General features: G+C 41.3%; 1 protein-coding gene across 11 annotated transcripts in view; it reads left to right on the top strand.

The window, feature by feature from the left end:
* Window positions 1-14,871, top strand: part of BLTP1 (bridge-like lipid transfer protein family member 1) — a 2,946,455-nt gene that overhangs the window by 1,553,526 nt on the left and 1,378,058 nt on the right. For all 11 annotated transcript variants that reach the window (XM_069631149.1, XM_069631145.1, XM_069631146.1 and 8 more), the window contains exon 41: window positions 1,784-1,932. In XM_069631149.1, the coding sequence (XP_069487250.1) occupies window positions 1,784-1,932 (149 nt within the window). The remainder of the gene's footprint in view (window positions 1-1,783; window positions 1,933-14,871) is intronic.

Here is a 14,871-nt window from a genome sequence, read left to right as displayed (position 1 = left end):
TCTTTCCTTGCGCGGCAAACCAGGTTTGCCTCCTTTGTTCGCCGAGCTTTGGCGGGCTTCTGACCAGAAGCCCTCCTCTGGCGTCTGGGTGTCTAGGTGGGCTGAATGTGAGGGAGGGGTGTAGTCACCCCCTGCACAGCGTCTCCTTCGAGACCCAAGTTGCACTTGGTGTTGATTGGCTGAGGTGGTTGTCCGGGCTGGACAACCCCCCTGCTGAGTGATTGACAGCCAGGCTGTGTGAATGGGTATTTTGGCATACAAGGCAGGACTCTTGGGCTAGAAGGCAGAGTCGCCTCTGGAACTACAAGGAACCGAAGAGAAGCGGAGAAGAAGACGGCTGCTGCAACCCCAAGTCCCGGTGAAGCCCTGCTGCAGTCCTGAGCTATCTACCCCTTCAACCACTAAGAAGATCCAGTCCGGAGTCGTCTTCCCTTGAGCCTGGTGGGATCAACCAGCTCGTCTTTTCTTCAGTCAGAGAATCCCTTCCTGGGTCTAAATCACTGCTGTGCTGTAGTGGTCCGGATAGCCATCAGAAGAGCCCTCTCCTGATTTAAAGGAGCGCACCTTTTATTCATCGTTGTCTTTTTCGCTGCTGCTGGCCTCATCCCTGGGTAGTGCAGATCGCTCCAGATGTCCTTCTTCTTGTCCCCACAACTGAAGCCGCAGGAACCGTGAGTCTGCAGGAACTACCAGGAACAACTGCCGTGGCACCAGCTTTTCTCCAACGGAATAAGATACTGTGGACACTTGGTCATTCTCTCCATCTGTCCAGCCGGAATCGGGGTGAACCCTTTTCCTCCACGAAGATTTGTTCTTTCTTCCCTCCTTCTTATAACTTTTCCTTCCATTTATTTCTTCCCTCCTTCTTATAACTTTTCCTTCCATTTGACACTCTTTACGAACTCTTGGCATCTCGAATTGTTCAACGTGTGATCTGCGGCAACTGAGCATCTGCTCCATTGACACTGGCACAGGCCTATTGACTTTAATCTGTATCTTTGAATAAGTCCTTGAGTCTCCTGGCCTTGAAAAAGTATTGTCTATGATTTTTATCCACTTTTCCCTTGTTTAAAATTCTAAAGTACAAAGTGTGTTTTAACTTTGTGATCATTTCTATCCGCGGGTACACGTTAGTATCGAAACACTGGTCTGTCAAATCCTAATGTACTTACCTTGAATTTGCTGGAACACGTGGAATTAGTTGTGTATAGTGTATTTTATGTGTGGTTTCGAATTTATAGATGTGAAGTGTTTTATAACAGATGCTTTAAAAATAAATGTATTTATATTTTTTACCTGAAACTTTGAGTCAGTGTTTGCTTGAGTCACAGTAATTGTGGTCCTTTGTGTAATCTCTACTACTGCTCATTTACTCTTGAGATAAGTCTGGCTGCTCCGCTACTGCTACCACTTTAACAGTGTAGTACAGGCTTGTAACAAAAGTGAACTTGTATTACCACTTGTAGTCTTAATTGTGTTTAGTGGTCCCTAAGAGCACTGCACAGGATTCTGCCTAACATGGACGTGTGATGTCATCACGGAGCATGCATCTCAATAAAAAGTTTTGTTTTCCTTATAAAAGCTTTTTTATTTTATTGGTTTCATTGAAAAAACTGAACTTTATTGATTAGCCGTTTGTAATATGCTTGCTAGATCTGTATCAAATATGCTGCATTCTGTTTTTGTCAAATACAGCAAATAGACGAGTTCATACATTACATTCTGCATGCCGTTCCGAATATTAGATACATATTTTAATTTTATTTTTCTTTACCCATGTCAGCTACTGTCAGTGAGCATACTATGCTTCTTGAAGGACCCAGTAACCGTCCTCCCCCAGCTGGCGTTTCCACCGGGCCTGTTAGTGGTGCTGAAATCATGAGGAAGTTATCGAAGGCTCATGCCAATAATGATTCGTCTCTTAAGATAAAGGTACCGTTTTACTTAATACCTAAATCTAATTTACTGTACTAATGTACATAAGTACATAACTAGCACTTAGTATGATGCAGTTATTCAATTTCAGTTCTTATTAGTATTCATAATTATTGCTATGCCTGGAACACAACACACAAGGTCAGAGACACATTGAGAAGAAAAGTGTGTTAACACAGTAATGATATGATAGTTTATTTATATAGCGCCTATACACAATGTGTTTCAAATCGCTTCAAGGCAAGGCAAGGGAGGGATCAAGGGAAATTACAATGACATTCTTACAGGCCATGAACAGTAAGGATGTTAAATTAACTATCGTACTCGGCCTGACGACATTTCAGATAGTGCAAGAGCTAACACATAGATAAAGAAGGGAGGGGGAGAGTGGGAAGGAAATGGAAACAGACATGTGACTACCGTACTAGCCCTGATGACATTTCTGGTAGAGCCAGAGAAAACTAAAAGGTGAGGGAGAGGAGTGCAGAAACGGAGGGGAGGAACAAAACAAGCGGCTATCGTACTAGGCCTGACCACATTTCAGATAGTGCTGGAGGAAGGGGGGGGACAAGTAAGGGGAGGAGACAAACTAGGTTGCTATCATACTAGGTCCAGGGACAATTCTGTTAGAGTAAGTGCATAGAAGAAAGTGAGGGGAGGAGATAGGAAAGGGAGAAGGGAGAGGATGAGAGAACAGAGTAAGCAGTCAAAAAGAGTGGAGAAGCAAGAGGGGAGAGCGAATACAATTGCAGAAGCAGTAGTAACACATAATGTTGCAAGCCAGGATATAAGATGAAGATGGGAACAGGATGATTCAGGGCCACCCTGAGTACAAGATGCAAAGGAAGGCCAGCATGAGAGTTGAGAAAGGGTGACGCACTGTGAATCAATGAAGTCCATAAAGTCAAATCCAGCATACGCCACAAGACGGTGATGGTTAAACCAGAATGTATTAGGATAGACTCCTGCGGAAGTAGACTGAAGGGGGTACAGGGGGAGCAGGGTAGAAGAATCAAGCAAAACAGGCAACACCTGTGTGCGAGAAGGGAGGGGCACAAGGGAACATCACAGGGGGGAACAGAGGGGGTTGGGATAGCTTGTTGGGACAGAGGGAGTAAATACATGTTGCTGCATTCTTACCTGCTGTCTGAGCAGGGGTCGGGCCCTAGATCCTCCTGGTCCGAACAGGAATTGCCCTTTTCTTTGTCTGCCCTTCACTTCGGACGCCCGGGCGAGAGACACCCTTGATCTAAGAGTTAGGAGCAGGAATGAAGTGGCAGGGCTAAGAAGGTGGGTGGTGCTTAGGCCAGGTGACCTAGATCCACTTGCACCTGCTCCCCATCTGCAAATGATAAGAGGCTGGAGGGCTCCTTAAGTAGGGAAAAAGTGCGGCAACCAGGAAGGCATCAGGTGGGCAGGGTTTGCTAAGTGGGGAAAAAGTCCGGCAACCTGGAAGGCACCAGGTGTATAATATTATACAAACATTGGCTTAAGTATAGAAATTACTATTGTCATGCAGTAATACAGTCTGTCCCCTTCCTAATTTGCTTTGGGTTGGGGAAATGAGGAGATCAATGAACTAGACATCAAATTTAGCACTATACAGTTCCACTAATTGATTGAAGTTCCACATTCTCTCATGGGTCCACACCTTCAGAGTTAGCCCAATTGCCCTCCACTTTTGGCCATGGCGAAAGGAAAGGTTGACACCATGATTACACTGGGCTCTAACTTTCAGGAGAAAGCTACACTTTTTGAAAATAAACATCTTTTCATCTCACTGCTGATATACATTGACGTGGGATCTATGTACAGAGAACATTATATATATATATATATATATATATATATATATATATATATATATAGTGCTCTATTATGGCACTTCAAAAGGTTTGTTCATAGAAAGCCTATTGCACAAGTATAAACTAACTAAATTGTAGTTTGGTGATGTAAGCTAGGCATTTATTCTTCCATCTGGTTATACTTCACTCCAGAAGACAATGTTATGATAGCAGTAGCAGGTTGCCATGTAAGGTGTCCGGAGTCATTGCAGGAAAAATACATGCATGAGCAAAGCCTACAGTTTGTGTTTTTGTATAGGCATGGGTAGGCATTTTCTAGGCACCACTATATTGATACTGACCGTAAAATGGCAACCGTTGGCAAAAGGTGTGAATAACTGGGTATATAGTGGGAGTGCCCTAGTAAATATAAACCTAATGCCTGTACAGCAAGCACAACAAGATTTGCTTTGCAATCCTTTTGAACAGAAATTCAAGTGCAAGAGGACCCATATTATAACATCCAAAAAGCAGCCTAAAATACACCCAAAGTTAGGCTGCCTGCACACACTGTTTTCCCCCACGCATTGGGATTTTATGTTGCACAGTTGTCCAAGTGTCACTATGTTACAAGCCCGTCAAATTCACTATCGATTTTTTGCATGCACAAGACACAATCAAAGATATGGCCTTTGGATGCACACAGATCTCTTAAATCATGGTGTAGGTCTATACCACTAATAATGAAGACAACTGAACTAACAATCACAGAATGCAAAGGGCTTTTGGCTGAAAGGCCAGAACCGCCTCAGTTTTGTGCAGTTTGCACCTTTGATGGTCACTTGCCAAGTATGTTCTCAGAAAAATAGTGGTATCTCGTTGCAGCAGTTTAGAACTCTGCAGAATGAGAAAAAGAAACTGATGAACCTATACATGTGTGTTCCAAGTTTGCTTAGGGAGAACACTGCTAGAGTCTGTTCTTGCTGGCTACGGATTACAGAGGAGGCAGAGTAAGCACTTAATACAAAACCTCCTTTCTCGCGCGCAGTGTGTCATTTATGTGTTCTGGGCTCTGGGCTTGCAGTCTTGGAACTTGGATAAAGGCCAGAATTGCCTCGGAATTGACTGAGACAGTGAGCCGCAGCTTTGGATAATTACACTAGTGTTAAAAATGAACCTGTGTAGCCACAGTAAGGGTGATGTAACCCCAGCGGATGATCCACCTTGTTCTCTCTTGCCGTCAGAAAGTGAACCCTTTTGTAAGGAGTTTAATTTCCTTTGGACTGGAGATCCAGCCTTGTTCCAATCTTGGAAACTGCTGGCTTCACGCATGTGCATGCTGAACTTCCTGTGAGCGTTATGGATTTGGACATCACTTTGAATGTTTCGACTAGAAGATTGGAGAATTCTTTCCATTTAATCCAACGTTGAGTGAAGAGCTGAATCATGCAGGCATAGCGGGTCATATTCACGAAATGAAGTTTCATCTATTTTCGATTCGTGTCCGGTGCCAGCAGCTTGCATGGAGGAACGGGTAGGTGCCTGCCAGTCGGGGAGGCTCCTTTCCAAGATTCCGTATTAAACACCCAGCACCTTTTGATACCCCGATTGGAGTAATTTATTTGGGCGCAAATGACTCTTCGTTCTTGTCTAGTTCTACAGAATAGTCTAATCCCCCGAAAACCCAACTGGTGCCACACATACTAACCACATTGAATTTTGATTTATCCTTGTTGGTAAAGGTGTTTGATATTTTAAAAGCAGAAGTGAGGGACAATTCCGAGCAATTGCACAATATAGGATCCCATTTGGAACCATTCTCAAAAAGGAGTAGGTGAAATATATATTTTTTTAAATGATCTGCTGGGTATTGTAGCAAAGCTTGTTGATATCCAACAAGAATGTATGTCTTTGCTGTTTCATGAAAAGGTTCTTGATTTTGCAGCTAAAATAGAATTTATTCAGAGTCAATTAAATTGAATGGCAAAAAATAAAGAGAAATCAGGTTGCATTCTCATCAACAAAGGAACTTCTCCTGCACCTGTAATTAACCTATACGATTTAGTCAAAGGTATTTTGAAAGAATGGAACACAATGGTTGAGAGACGGGGGTTTCCGTTCTCCTGTGGGAAAGTCGTTCATGTCCTCCTTCCTGTATACACCCCCGGATAAGGAGTTAATGGACGAATTCCTCAGGCTGGGAGTTGTTGAGGAGGGCTTCGACCAGTCTGCGATTTTGGGGGTCCCTTTGGCGGCTCGTGTTAGAGTTGGAAGTGTTACAAAAGATAATAGACTTAAGGAGAAACAACCTAAGCAGAGTGCAGGAAAACAAGATAATAAAACCTAAAAATCAAGAAAGCAAAAAGTAATGCGACTCAGGGCTTTGTTAAATCATTAAAATCTCACTTGACACAGGGTCTTACTGGCAAGCCATTAGTAGTACATAAGGCAAAGAAGATTGCCCCAATATTTTTACCAAAAACACACGTATTGAACCGTTTAGGGTCTCGCACCTGAATACTTCCCTATTCGTATTATCACACAATCAAATCTCAGGTAATCTATTCATCATTACTTACATTTTGTATTGTTACCAAGTGTGCAACTCCTACCTATCTTGCCCTCCAACCAAACTAAGCTAAACTCTTGTGTAATTTTACCCCTAGGTTGCGCTGATGGTCCGCTTATCTAGGGTGATGGGATAGATTAAGAAAACTTGCCCTGTCACTTGTCTTTGCAATTACTGAAGTTTACTAAAAGGCACATGTCAAATAAACAAGATCATGTGTCGTCTGCTTCACAAATGAAATATCTACAACTTTATTCATTTTCTTTGTTAAGCAGGTATTTAAGAAATATACTAAAATTGCTATCAATCTCTGTGTTCTTTTACCAAAAACACAAAAGCAAAGAACCAGGCCTACTCAGTATTTTACTCCACACACTACACCGGAATCTTGGTTGCTGCAGAGTCTTTCTGTAGTGTTTGTAGAGTTCATTGCCATCCTTTCTACAGTTGAGGAAAGTATAATTTGGTGACCTTTTACCATTCCTATGGTCCATCTCCTTTTTATAAAAAGGTTGAATCAGGCCTACCGGTTTCAGTGGTCTATTTTAAATATTGCCTCTTTCTTCAGGGCCACTTTTACAGCACTGTGGTGTGTGCTGTTCTAAAAGCATTTGCAGCATAAACTTTTTTGTTGTTGGTGTACCCCACCTGCACATAAAATGAACAGGGTATGGGGTTTGGGAAGAGACGCATCATTTTTATTTTTTATTATAAGCTTCTGTGTCTGTTTTTCTCTTACTAACGCTCAAGATCAAAGTGAGGGACAACAATTCATACCCTCATCTTATCAGTCCCAATTTTTTCGGTCCATGAGACAGGGCAACTGTTAATTTCTTCTTCACGGACGTCTTCATTTGAACGTTCCAAGGAACCTAGAGTGTTCAAAGAAACTGAGTCTGTAGGGTGCTGGCAGTGGGCTATCGTCTCATTTGTTGTTTAGACATTTTTAGTGCGTTAATTAGATGGGTCGTGCTGAACAAGCACGGCTCCTTATACATATACCAAGTTAGGAAGGTGGCGGGCGTGTCTTACAAAAAGAAGACTCCTACGTGGTCAGTTATATCACGGCATCCTTATCAATTTGCTTATCTATCGGTATCAGACTGTATGGGTATTACTTCCTCATCCGTAGCAGTCTGCTGCACGAGCTATGATATGATAGGTTATTTATAACGCACTTAATACCCAGAGATTTTTAAGCACAGACTCAGGATCGAACCTGTTGCTCTGTGTCGTTTTGCTTCCAAGGCGAGCACGTTGCCCCTGAGCTATCCTCCCGAGACTGCAAGCCGTTTTGATGGTTTGTTTATGTTAACGTGGTCCATTTGATGCGCATGTTCCAAAGAATGAGAAGCGGCGTCAGGACACCCGACAGTTCCACAGGCGCCATCTTGGAGTGTCTTTCATGTCACTACGATCTCCTCGGCATTCACATTTCAAGTGTCAACCAAATGTGAGAGAGGGCTATGTGTAGATGAAGATAGCAATAGCTAAATGTGTATTTAAATTTACTGCATCTACTCTGGGGGGGGGGGTGTGTGTCTGTCTGTCTGTCTGTCTGTCTGTCTGGACTCCCGCAACCCCCGCTCCCACAAAATATTCCCCCAAAAAATATTGCCTATGGCAAAACCAACAGCCATAACTACGGCAATATTTTTGTTGGGGATATTATGTAGTGATACCCTTTACGGCCAGTGGGTGCGAGTATTGAGAGTTTTGTTTAGTTTAACTTGCTCTCAGGCAGAACATACTGCATGCCTCCATTTGCTCTGCTCACCGCTAGGTAGACAGTAGTTCAGATTCACCTGACTTCATTGGTTTGTAGTAGGCATGTTTTCCTACTTTAAAACTTAGCAGTTCTCTCAATTTTTACCAATATTCTGTCGATATTTCACAATGTGGCAAGTGTTTGCCAGCTAATTGGTTCGTTTAAACCTAGGGTGTCTGTTTTTAAACGAAAAATCCATAGTTGCTCCCTTCTATACAGCAAATTTTGGAGATTGCCTCCCCTTTTGGGGACTGCCACTTTCTCAATGATGGTCCAACTAAAGTCAGTCGGGCTGTGTTGCTTTAGTATAAAATGTTCTACCATTGCTGCATTTCGTTTTTTTGTTTGGATGCATGAGCGGTGTTCTGCTAATCTTGTTTTTATTCATGTCCAGTCATGCCCACATATCGCATCAGGCATGGGCAGGTGATTAGGTAAATGACGTTGTTACTGTTGCAGTTTGTGAAGGTTTTTTGAGTCCAGCGGTAGTGCCACCCAATATCGATAGTTAAAGTTCTCGCTGTGTTGGCACAGGCACTGCAACCACCACATGGGGAGTGGCCTGTCAGGGCCGAGTGGTTCCAGAGTGTGTTTTGCTTTGGTTCCTTTTGCTCTTTGTACATGTGAATCAATGCATCACGTAAGTTTGCCTCCTTTTTATGGCGAATCTCGGTTTTTCCAAGTTTGTCCTGCCCACGTTGAGGATAGACCACAGTTTTAACACTTCTTTTCTGATTTTGTTCACCATTGGCAAGAAGCATAATACTGCAGTAATTTTGCCATTTTGTTCCGTCCGTTTTCCCTGTTGTTCAAGTGTTGTTTCTCTTGGAATGTTTTTAGCTCTTTTTCGTGCCTGTTTCACTGTATGTTTTGGATAGCCACTGCAGAGCAATTTCTCGGCCAAATGGCCTGATTGTCTCTCATAATCTGCCATACTTGAGCAGTTCCTCTGATATCTCAAGATCTGCCTGAATGGCAAGTTGTTCCTTAAGCTCGCTGGATGGTAACTATTTAAAATCAACAGAGAATTTTGGTCTGTTGGCTTGTTATACACTAGACTCGCAATTTTGCCATTTCTTATTTCAAGGTTGAGGCCCAGGAAGTGAATGGAGGTGCGGCTCTGTGTCTCTGTGAAGGTCAAAGAAGTGTTTTGTTCATTTAACCTGGTCATAAAAATCATAAGATCTTCCTCATTGCCCTTGAATATCAATATGACATTGTCAATGTACCTTAACCATAACTCAATTTTGTCAGACCATGGGTTGGTGTTACAGTAAATTATCTTCTCCTCAGAATCGTCCATATAAAGGTTGGCTAAACTTGGTGCAAAAGTCGCGCCCATTGAAGTGCCTGATGTTTGTTCAAAGAAAGAGTTCTCATATAAAAAGTAGTATTTTGTTATTGTTGGCTATATCAGCTAATTGCATGATTAGAGTGATAGGTGTTTTTATCGGGGGGGGGTCCGTATTTCTCAAAACCCTCTCTACCACTTGTAATGTGGCTGTTTGTGGTATCCTCGTATATACTTTATGTCCAGTGTCGCCAACAGTTGTGACTCAGGATCAAATGGTTGATTCTTCAATAAGTGCATCACTGCGGTTTTATCTTTCATGTAAGATCTCATTTTGTCTACCTCCTGGTTTCAAAAAGAAATTGACAAACTCGGACAGTGGCTCTAAGATTGAACCTATGCCTGACACGATGGGTCTACCTGGAGGAGGTGTTTTGCCTTTGTGGACCTTCAGTAAGGCATAGAACGCTGGTCTCCTAGGTGTTTTAGGATTCAAGAAGTCATATTTTTTGGAACTGATGTTCCCTTCTGCTATTGCTTCCTCCAGAATTGGTGTTGCAAGTTGGCGTATCTCTTCTGTGGGGTTACTGCCCAATTGTCTATAACTCGTATGAGCTTCCAGGAGGTCCAAGACCATCTTCTCTTAGTATTCAGTGTTCATAATAACGGTGGCTCCCCCCTTGTCTGCAGGTTTTATCACAATTTGGTAATTCTCAGTAATTTTAGAGCTGTCTTGTCTCTCCTTGAAAACTTGTTGTAGCCATGTGTCTGGTTCTGTGCCAGCTCTTCTAGTTTTTTGATGAGGGCTTTTTCAAAAGTAATGGATTCAGGAGTTATACCATTCGAAGTTGGGTAAAAAGTTGATTTCCCTTTAAGGTTTGTTGCACTTTTTTCTTCCGTATTAGCGATGCTATCAAAAAATTGTTTGAGCCGGATTTTTCTAATCAATTGGGCTTGGAAAGGGTTGCGGTAGGCTCTGGGTACAAACAATAGTCCTTTCTCCAGAAGTCTGTACTGATCATGGTTAAGAGTGTATTTCGATAAATCATTAACCAAGGAGATGGTGATATTCCTCTGGGGGTTTTGCTGGGTAGTTTGTGGAGTTTCATTTCGCATTCATGTTACTGTCTTTTGTCCATTTTCTCTTAATCTGGTAGATGTTATCAAGGTGGTTCTACCTATCCCCGTCCTCAACCTCGCGTAATCTGGGGTGATTAGTTCTGCCATTGAGCTTGCCACTGTCCACTGCCTTTGTTCTTCGTTTTCCCTTGTCCTCGATGAAAAAAAAGAGCTGTAAAACCCACATTTTTGTTCGCCAAATTGCTTGTGGACCCACTCATACTTGACATCCTGGGGCCGCTACCGTTTGAGCTACCACTTGAGAAGGTCCAATTATTTAGTTTTGGACGGGTGTTCTGGATTCGGTTCCTGTTCTTTTTTTTCTTTTTTTTATTTTATTGTGAATTCAATTTTGAACAACAAAATTTTGATCACATTACTTTTCCAATTCCTTTTTACACGCAGTATAAATCCCAATCTTAAAATAGTCATCTTCCCATTCCTGAAGTTCAAACATAAACAGATAAAACTGAGTTCCAAAATTTAAATTCACATATCTTTATCACCGTCATTTTCTGACAATTCAGCAGATCTTATATCTCAAGTTCATAATTTTCTTATTCAGCATTATCAATTCATATGGATTGTTCATTGTCTTGTAGGGATTTTAATGTTGCGTCTAACAATTTTATTCCATCTCAAACAAAGCGCTCGTCCTGCCCGCTTCTGAAAAATTCCCACCACTCATTGGTATATTTTGCTTGGAACTGTTCCATAAGACTTCCTAAGTATGTATGCCTTTGTCGGAGTGTTGCGCTACATTCGAATAAGAAATGTTGTGTGGTTTCAGCAAGGGTTGGGTTTTTACAGAGTCCACAGGATCCTCCATTTATCCCACGGTTCCCCATCTTATTTTTTAAATAATTTGTCGGAAATACTCCCAATCTAATTTGCATCAGCTGTTGTGGAAAGTGCCTGTTCGGAAATCTTCTTATGTTTTTGGCACTTTATCGACATCTCTGTGTTCATTTGCAGTGTTTTGTTGACTTTTATATAGTAATCTTTCCTCTCTTGTCAGAATCCAATCTTGTGTTTTCACCTTTTTTTACACTGTTTGAATTATCAGTTAGTTCATTCATTGTGGCATCTACTGTTGCTACTTGCTTAGTCCACTCTACTTTCCAGCTATTGAGTAAGTCGTCACTTTTTCCAATGCCTTTTGGTGCCAATATTTGATAACCCACCACTGGTTTTTCAACCGAGATTTTCCTCAGTAATGAGAGGGATTTCCACTTTATTATGGAATATTGGGAATGCAACCCAAGCTCTGACCGAATTGCTGCAACCAATGTGCATCGAGGTAGCTTTAATATTGGCTTCCAGAGTTGGGCCTCTAATTTTGCAGATGTTTCCCAAGTGATGTTCAGACCTGCTTCACCACCAAATGTTAAAATGAGCACTACATTTTGCAAGTAGAATGACCGAACTGGAATTAGGGTGAATTTTCCAAACCTTCCTCTGAGAATTAAACCCTGTGAGCGCAACATTCGGACCTTTAGAACGAGTTTGTTTGTCCACTGTTTCTCTATGAGTGACTGATTTACTTTCACTCCCAAATATCGAATTGCGTGTACTTTTTCTAGAGTTTCCTCACCTAATTTCCAGTTGATTCTTCTCTCGGTTGTTTTCTTGGATTATACTATTGTTAGAATTTTAGATTTACCAATATTGATCATTAAGTTGTTTGTTGTCTTATAGTCTTGAAGCCCATGTAGTAGTCGTTTTAACACAATTTGGGTTCGTTCAAGCAAAACAATGTCATCTGCACAGCAGACCATAGCGACTTCTTAGTTGTTAATTTTACGTGGGAAATGTCTGATGCTCATTAAAGCCTCCGGCAAGTCTGCAATGTATAACTTGAAGAGTGTTGCAGCAAGGGGACACCCTTGCTTCACTCCTTTGTTTATCATTAGTTTTGAGGATAACGTGCCCTTATTATTCAGTCTTACTTGAGTCAAAGTTCGGTGGTGGAGTGACTTTATTGGTTCCAGCAATTCAGTGGGACACTTCCATTCTTCAAGTTTTTTTCCATAATTTATTTCTGTTGACTCAGTCAAAAACGTTTCTTAGATCGATGAATACAAGATGTATTTTCTCTCCTATTTTAATGACAGTAAGTTTTAGAACAGATATAATGAATACATTCAATTTGGTGCCGGTACCTTTAGTGAACCTTGTCTGACGAGGGTCTATGATTTCCTTTAATTCAGCACATTCTGACTTTTTTTTTTTTTTTTTAAGGTCTGTTGCAAAAAATGTTGTGTCCAACAATGAGATTGGCCGGTAATTTCCCGGTTCATCTCGCCTTCCTTTTTTAAAGATGGGGAGTGTTCTACTCTTGGTCCATGATTCGGGGATTTGTTTTCCTCCATCTTTCTGAAAATAAGGCATATCAGGTTTGCCCACGTGGCAGTGTTTTTATTATTTTTTTTTTTTTTTAAGTGCATGTTGTTTATGCCATCTGGTCCGGCTGCCGTTGAGTCTTTCAGTCGTTTTATTGATGAGTCGATGGTCTTTTCATCCTTTGTGATGTTCCATAGGTTATCGCTTACTTCCAATTTTTTTTTTGCGATATCTTCAGTGCTGGCAAAAATTTCTGCATAATGCTTGATCCATTGGGCTTCAGTTATTCCGCTTATGAGATGGTATTGTTGTTTCAGTATTTGATTATTTATTATGTCCCACATCTTTCTAGTTGTTCATTGTGCCAGTGCGAGAAACATTAGTTCCCCCTGCTCTCTTGGTCCCTCAGGTATCTAAGGTCTCTTAGCTAGTTCTTATACTGCAGTCTTTTAGTTTTGATTTACACACGTCATCTCTCTGATTGATGATTTTTGCAACAGCTAAAACTCTCTTCCTAATTGTTTCCTTTTCTCTGTCAGTACTATGCTACATTGATGTTTCGGTAGCATTTGGGACAAGCAGGACCCAGATTTCTTGATTTCATAGATCTTCAATAGGGTGTCAATTCCTATTTCTGCATTGTCCAGTTGTTTGTGCTTTAAACTTCTCTGTTAGGTCACTCGCCAAGTCGCAGTGTCTCCTCTGCCATTCCAATGAACTTTCTGCCTCGTGATTCAGTCGTTCATCCAATTTTGAAGAATAGAGTTCCAGATTTGTCATTTTGGATTGGATTTGTAGTAGCAAGTTGGTATTATCTTTCAAGTTTTCATTTAAGGACTCATATAATTTCGTAAATGGGGCAAGAGAAATGGAAAGTGCTGCCATTACGTTATTATGGATCTGAATCCCTGCTGCCACGGAAATATGGATTTTCCCTGTGGCTTGAGCATAGAATTCGTCACCTCCAAGTTTCTTTTTCCGTTATGCCTGGTTATTATTAACAGGTGAGTCGGTAAATATGGATTGATCTGCATCCTTTATCTCTGCGATGTCTTGTTTTGGTTCATTAGATTTTAGTTTAACTGAATTATCATCCAAGTCTCCATTATGAGCATTACAGTCTCAATCTTTATTGTTCTCGTTGCCCTTTCTTGCGTCTTGTACCCCTCACTACCCTCGCTTTGTATGTCTTTGTCCCGTTTCGTAGTTTAAAAAAAAAAGATTTATCTTTTCTTATAGTGGGTCGATGTTCCTTTACAAAGCTTATTTGATTATGGGCTGTCGCATGACTTTTGTTAGGATCATAATCTTATATACGACTGGCAGCTCCCTGTGCGACTTTTTGCAGTGAAATCACAAACACTGTTTGTTTAGTGAATGTCTCCTGAGAACCTATAACTTTCATCTTCCTGACAAAATCTTCTCTCCTTTCCAGTTCTTGGATCTCATCTGCAATCATTGTTTCATTTAAACCTTTATTTCTTGCCTTGCCTCACTTTCCTAATAATGGGGTAGAGGCTTTGCAACGCAGATTTGGCGTCGTTGTTCGTTCTTGGATTTGCAGATCGCTTGTGTGACGGGGGAATAGAGAATGCTGAGGGATTTCGATATTATCTCCCTTGTGTGAAGGGTTAATGTCTACTCATACTTCTTCCTCTGTCTGTGTTTATATTATCCTCATCGTACCAGGAATCATGCTTGCATCTTATCGGATTTATTCTTGAAGTTTTCGTCATTATCGATACACATGGCGGTCTTGTATCTGTGTCTTTGTTGGCCAATAATAGATTTGTGTTATAATGTTTTACTTATCATCGTTGCAGTATTTGTATGTACGACGCTTCCTTCTTTATTATTGTTATGTGTAAGTGTTTCCTCACCAATTTTAGCCAGTTGGGGCTGTTTTATAGTCATACCATCCGTTAAAGAGTGAGTGTTATTTCCACACCCAGCATTTTGAAGGGATTGTGTCCTCCGATGTATTCCACATCTATGACAGGTAATCACCACAGCTGTGCTGCTTCGGAAAGTTTTCTACGTCGATGACGTTGATACGCTGTCC

Source organism: Ambystoma mexicanum, chromosome 6q, assembly GCF_040938575.1.
Source record: "Ambystoma mexicanum isolate Mex_15411 chromosome 6q, UKY_AmexF1_1, whole genome shotgun sequence".
Taxonomy (NCBI): Eukaryota; Metazoa; Chordata; class Amphibia; order Caudata; family Ambystomatidae; genus Ambystoma; species Ambystoma mexicanum.
Note: the sequence above shows the minus strand (reverse complement) of the source record. Positions and strands in the feature narration are given on the sequence as shown.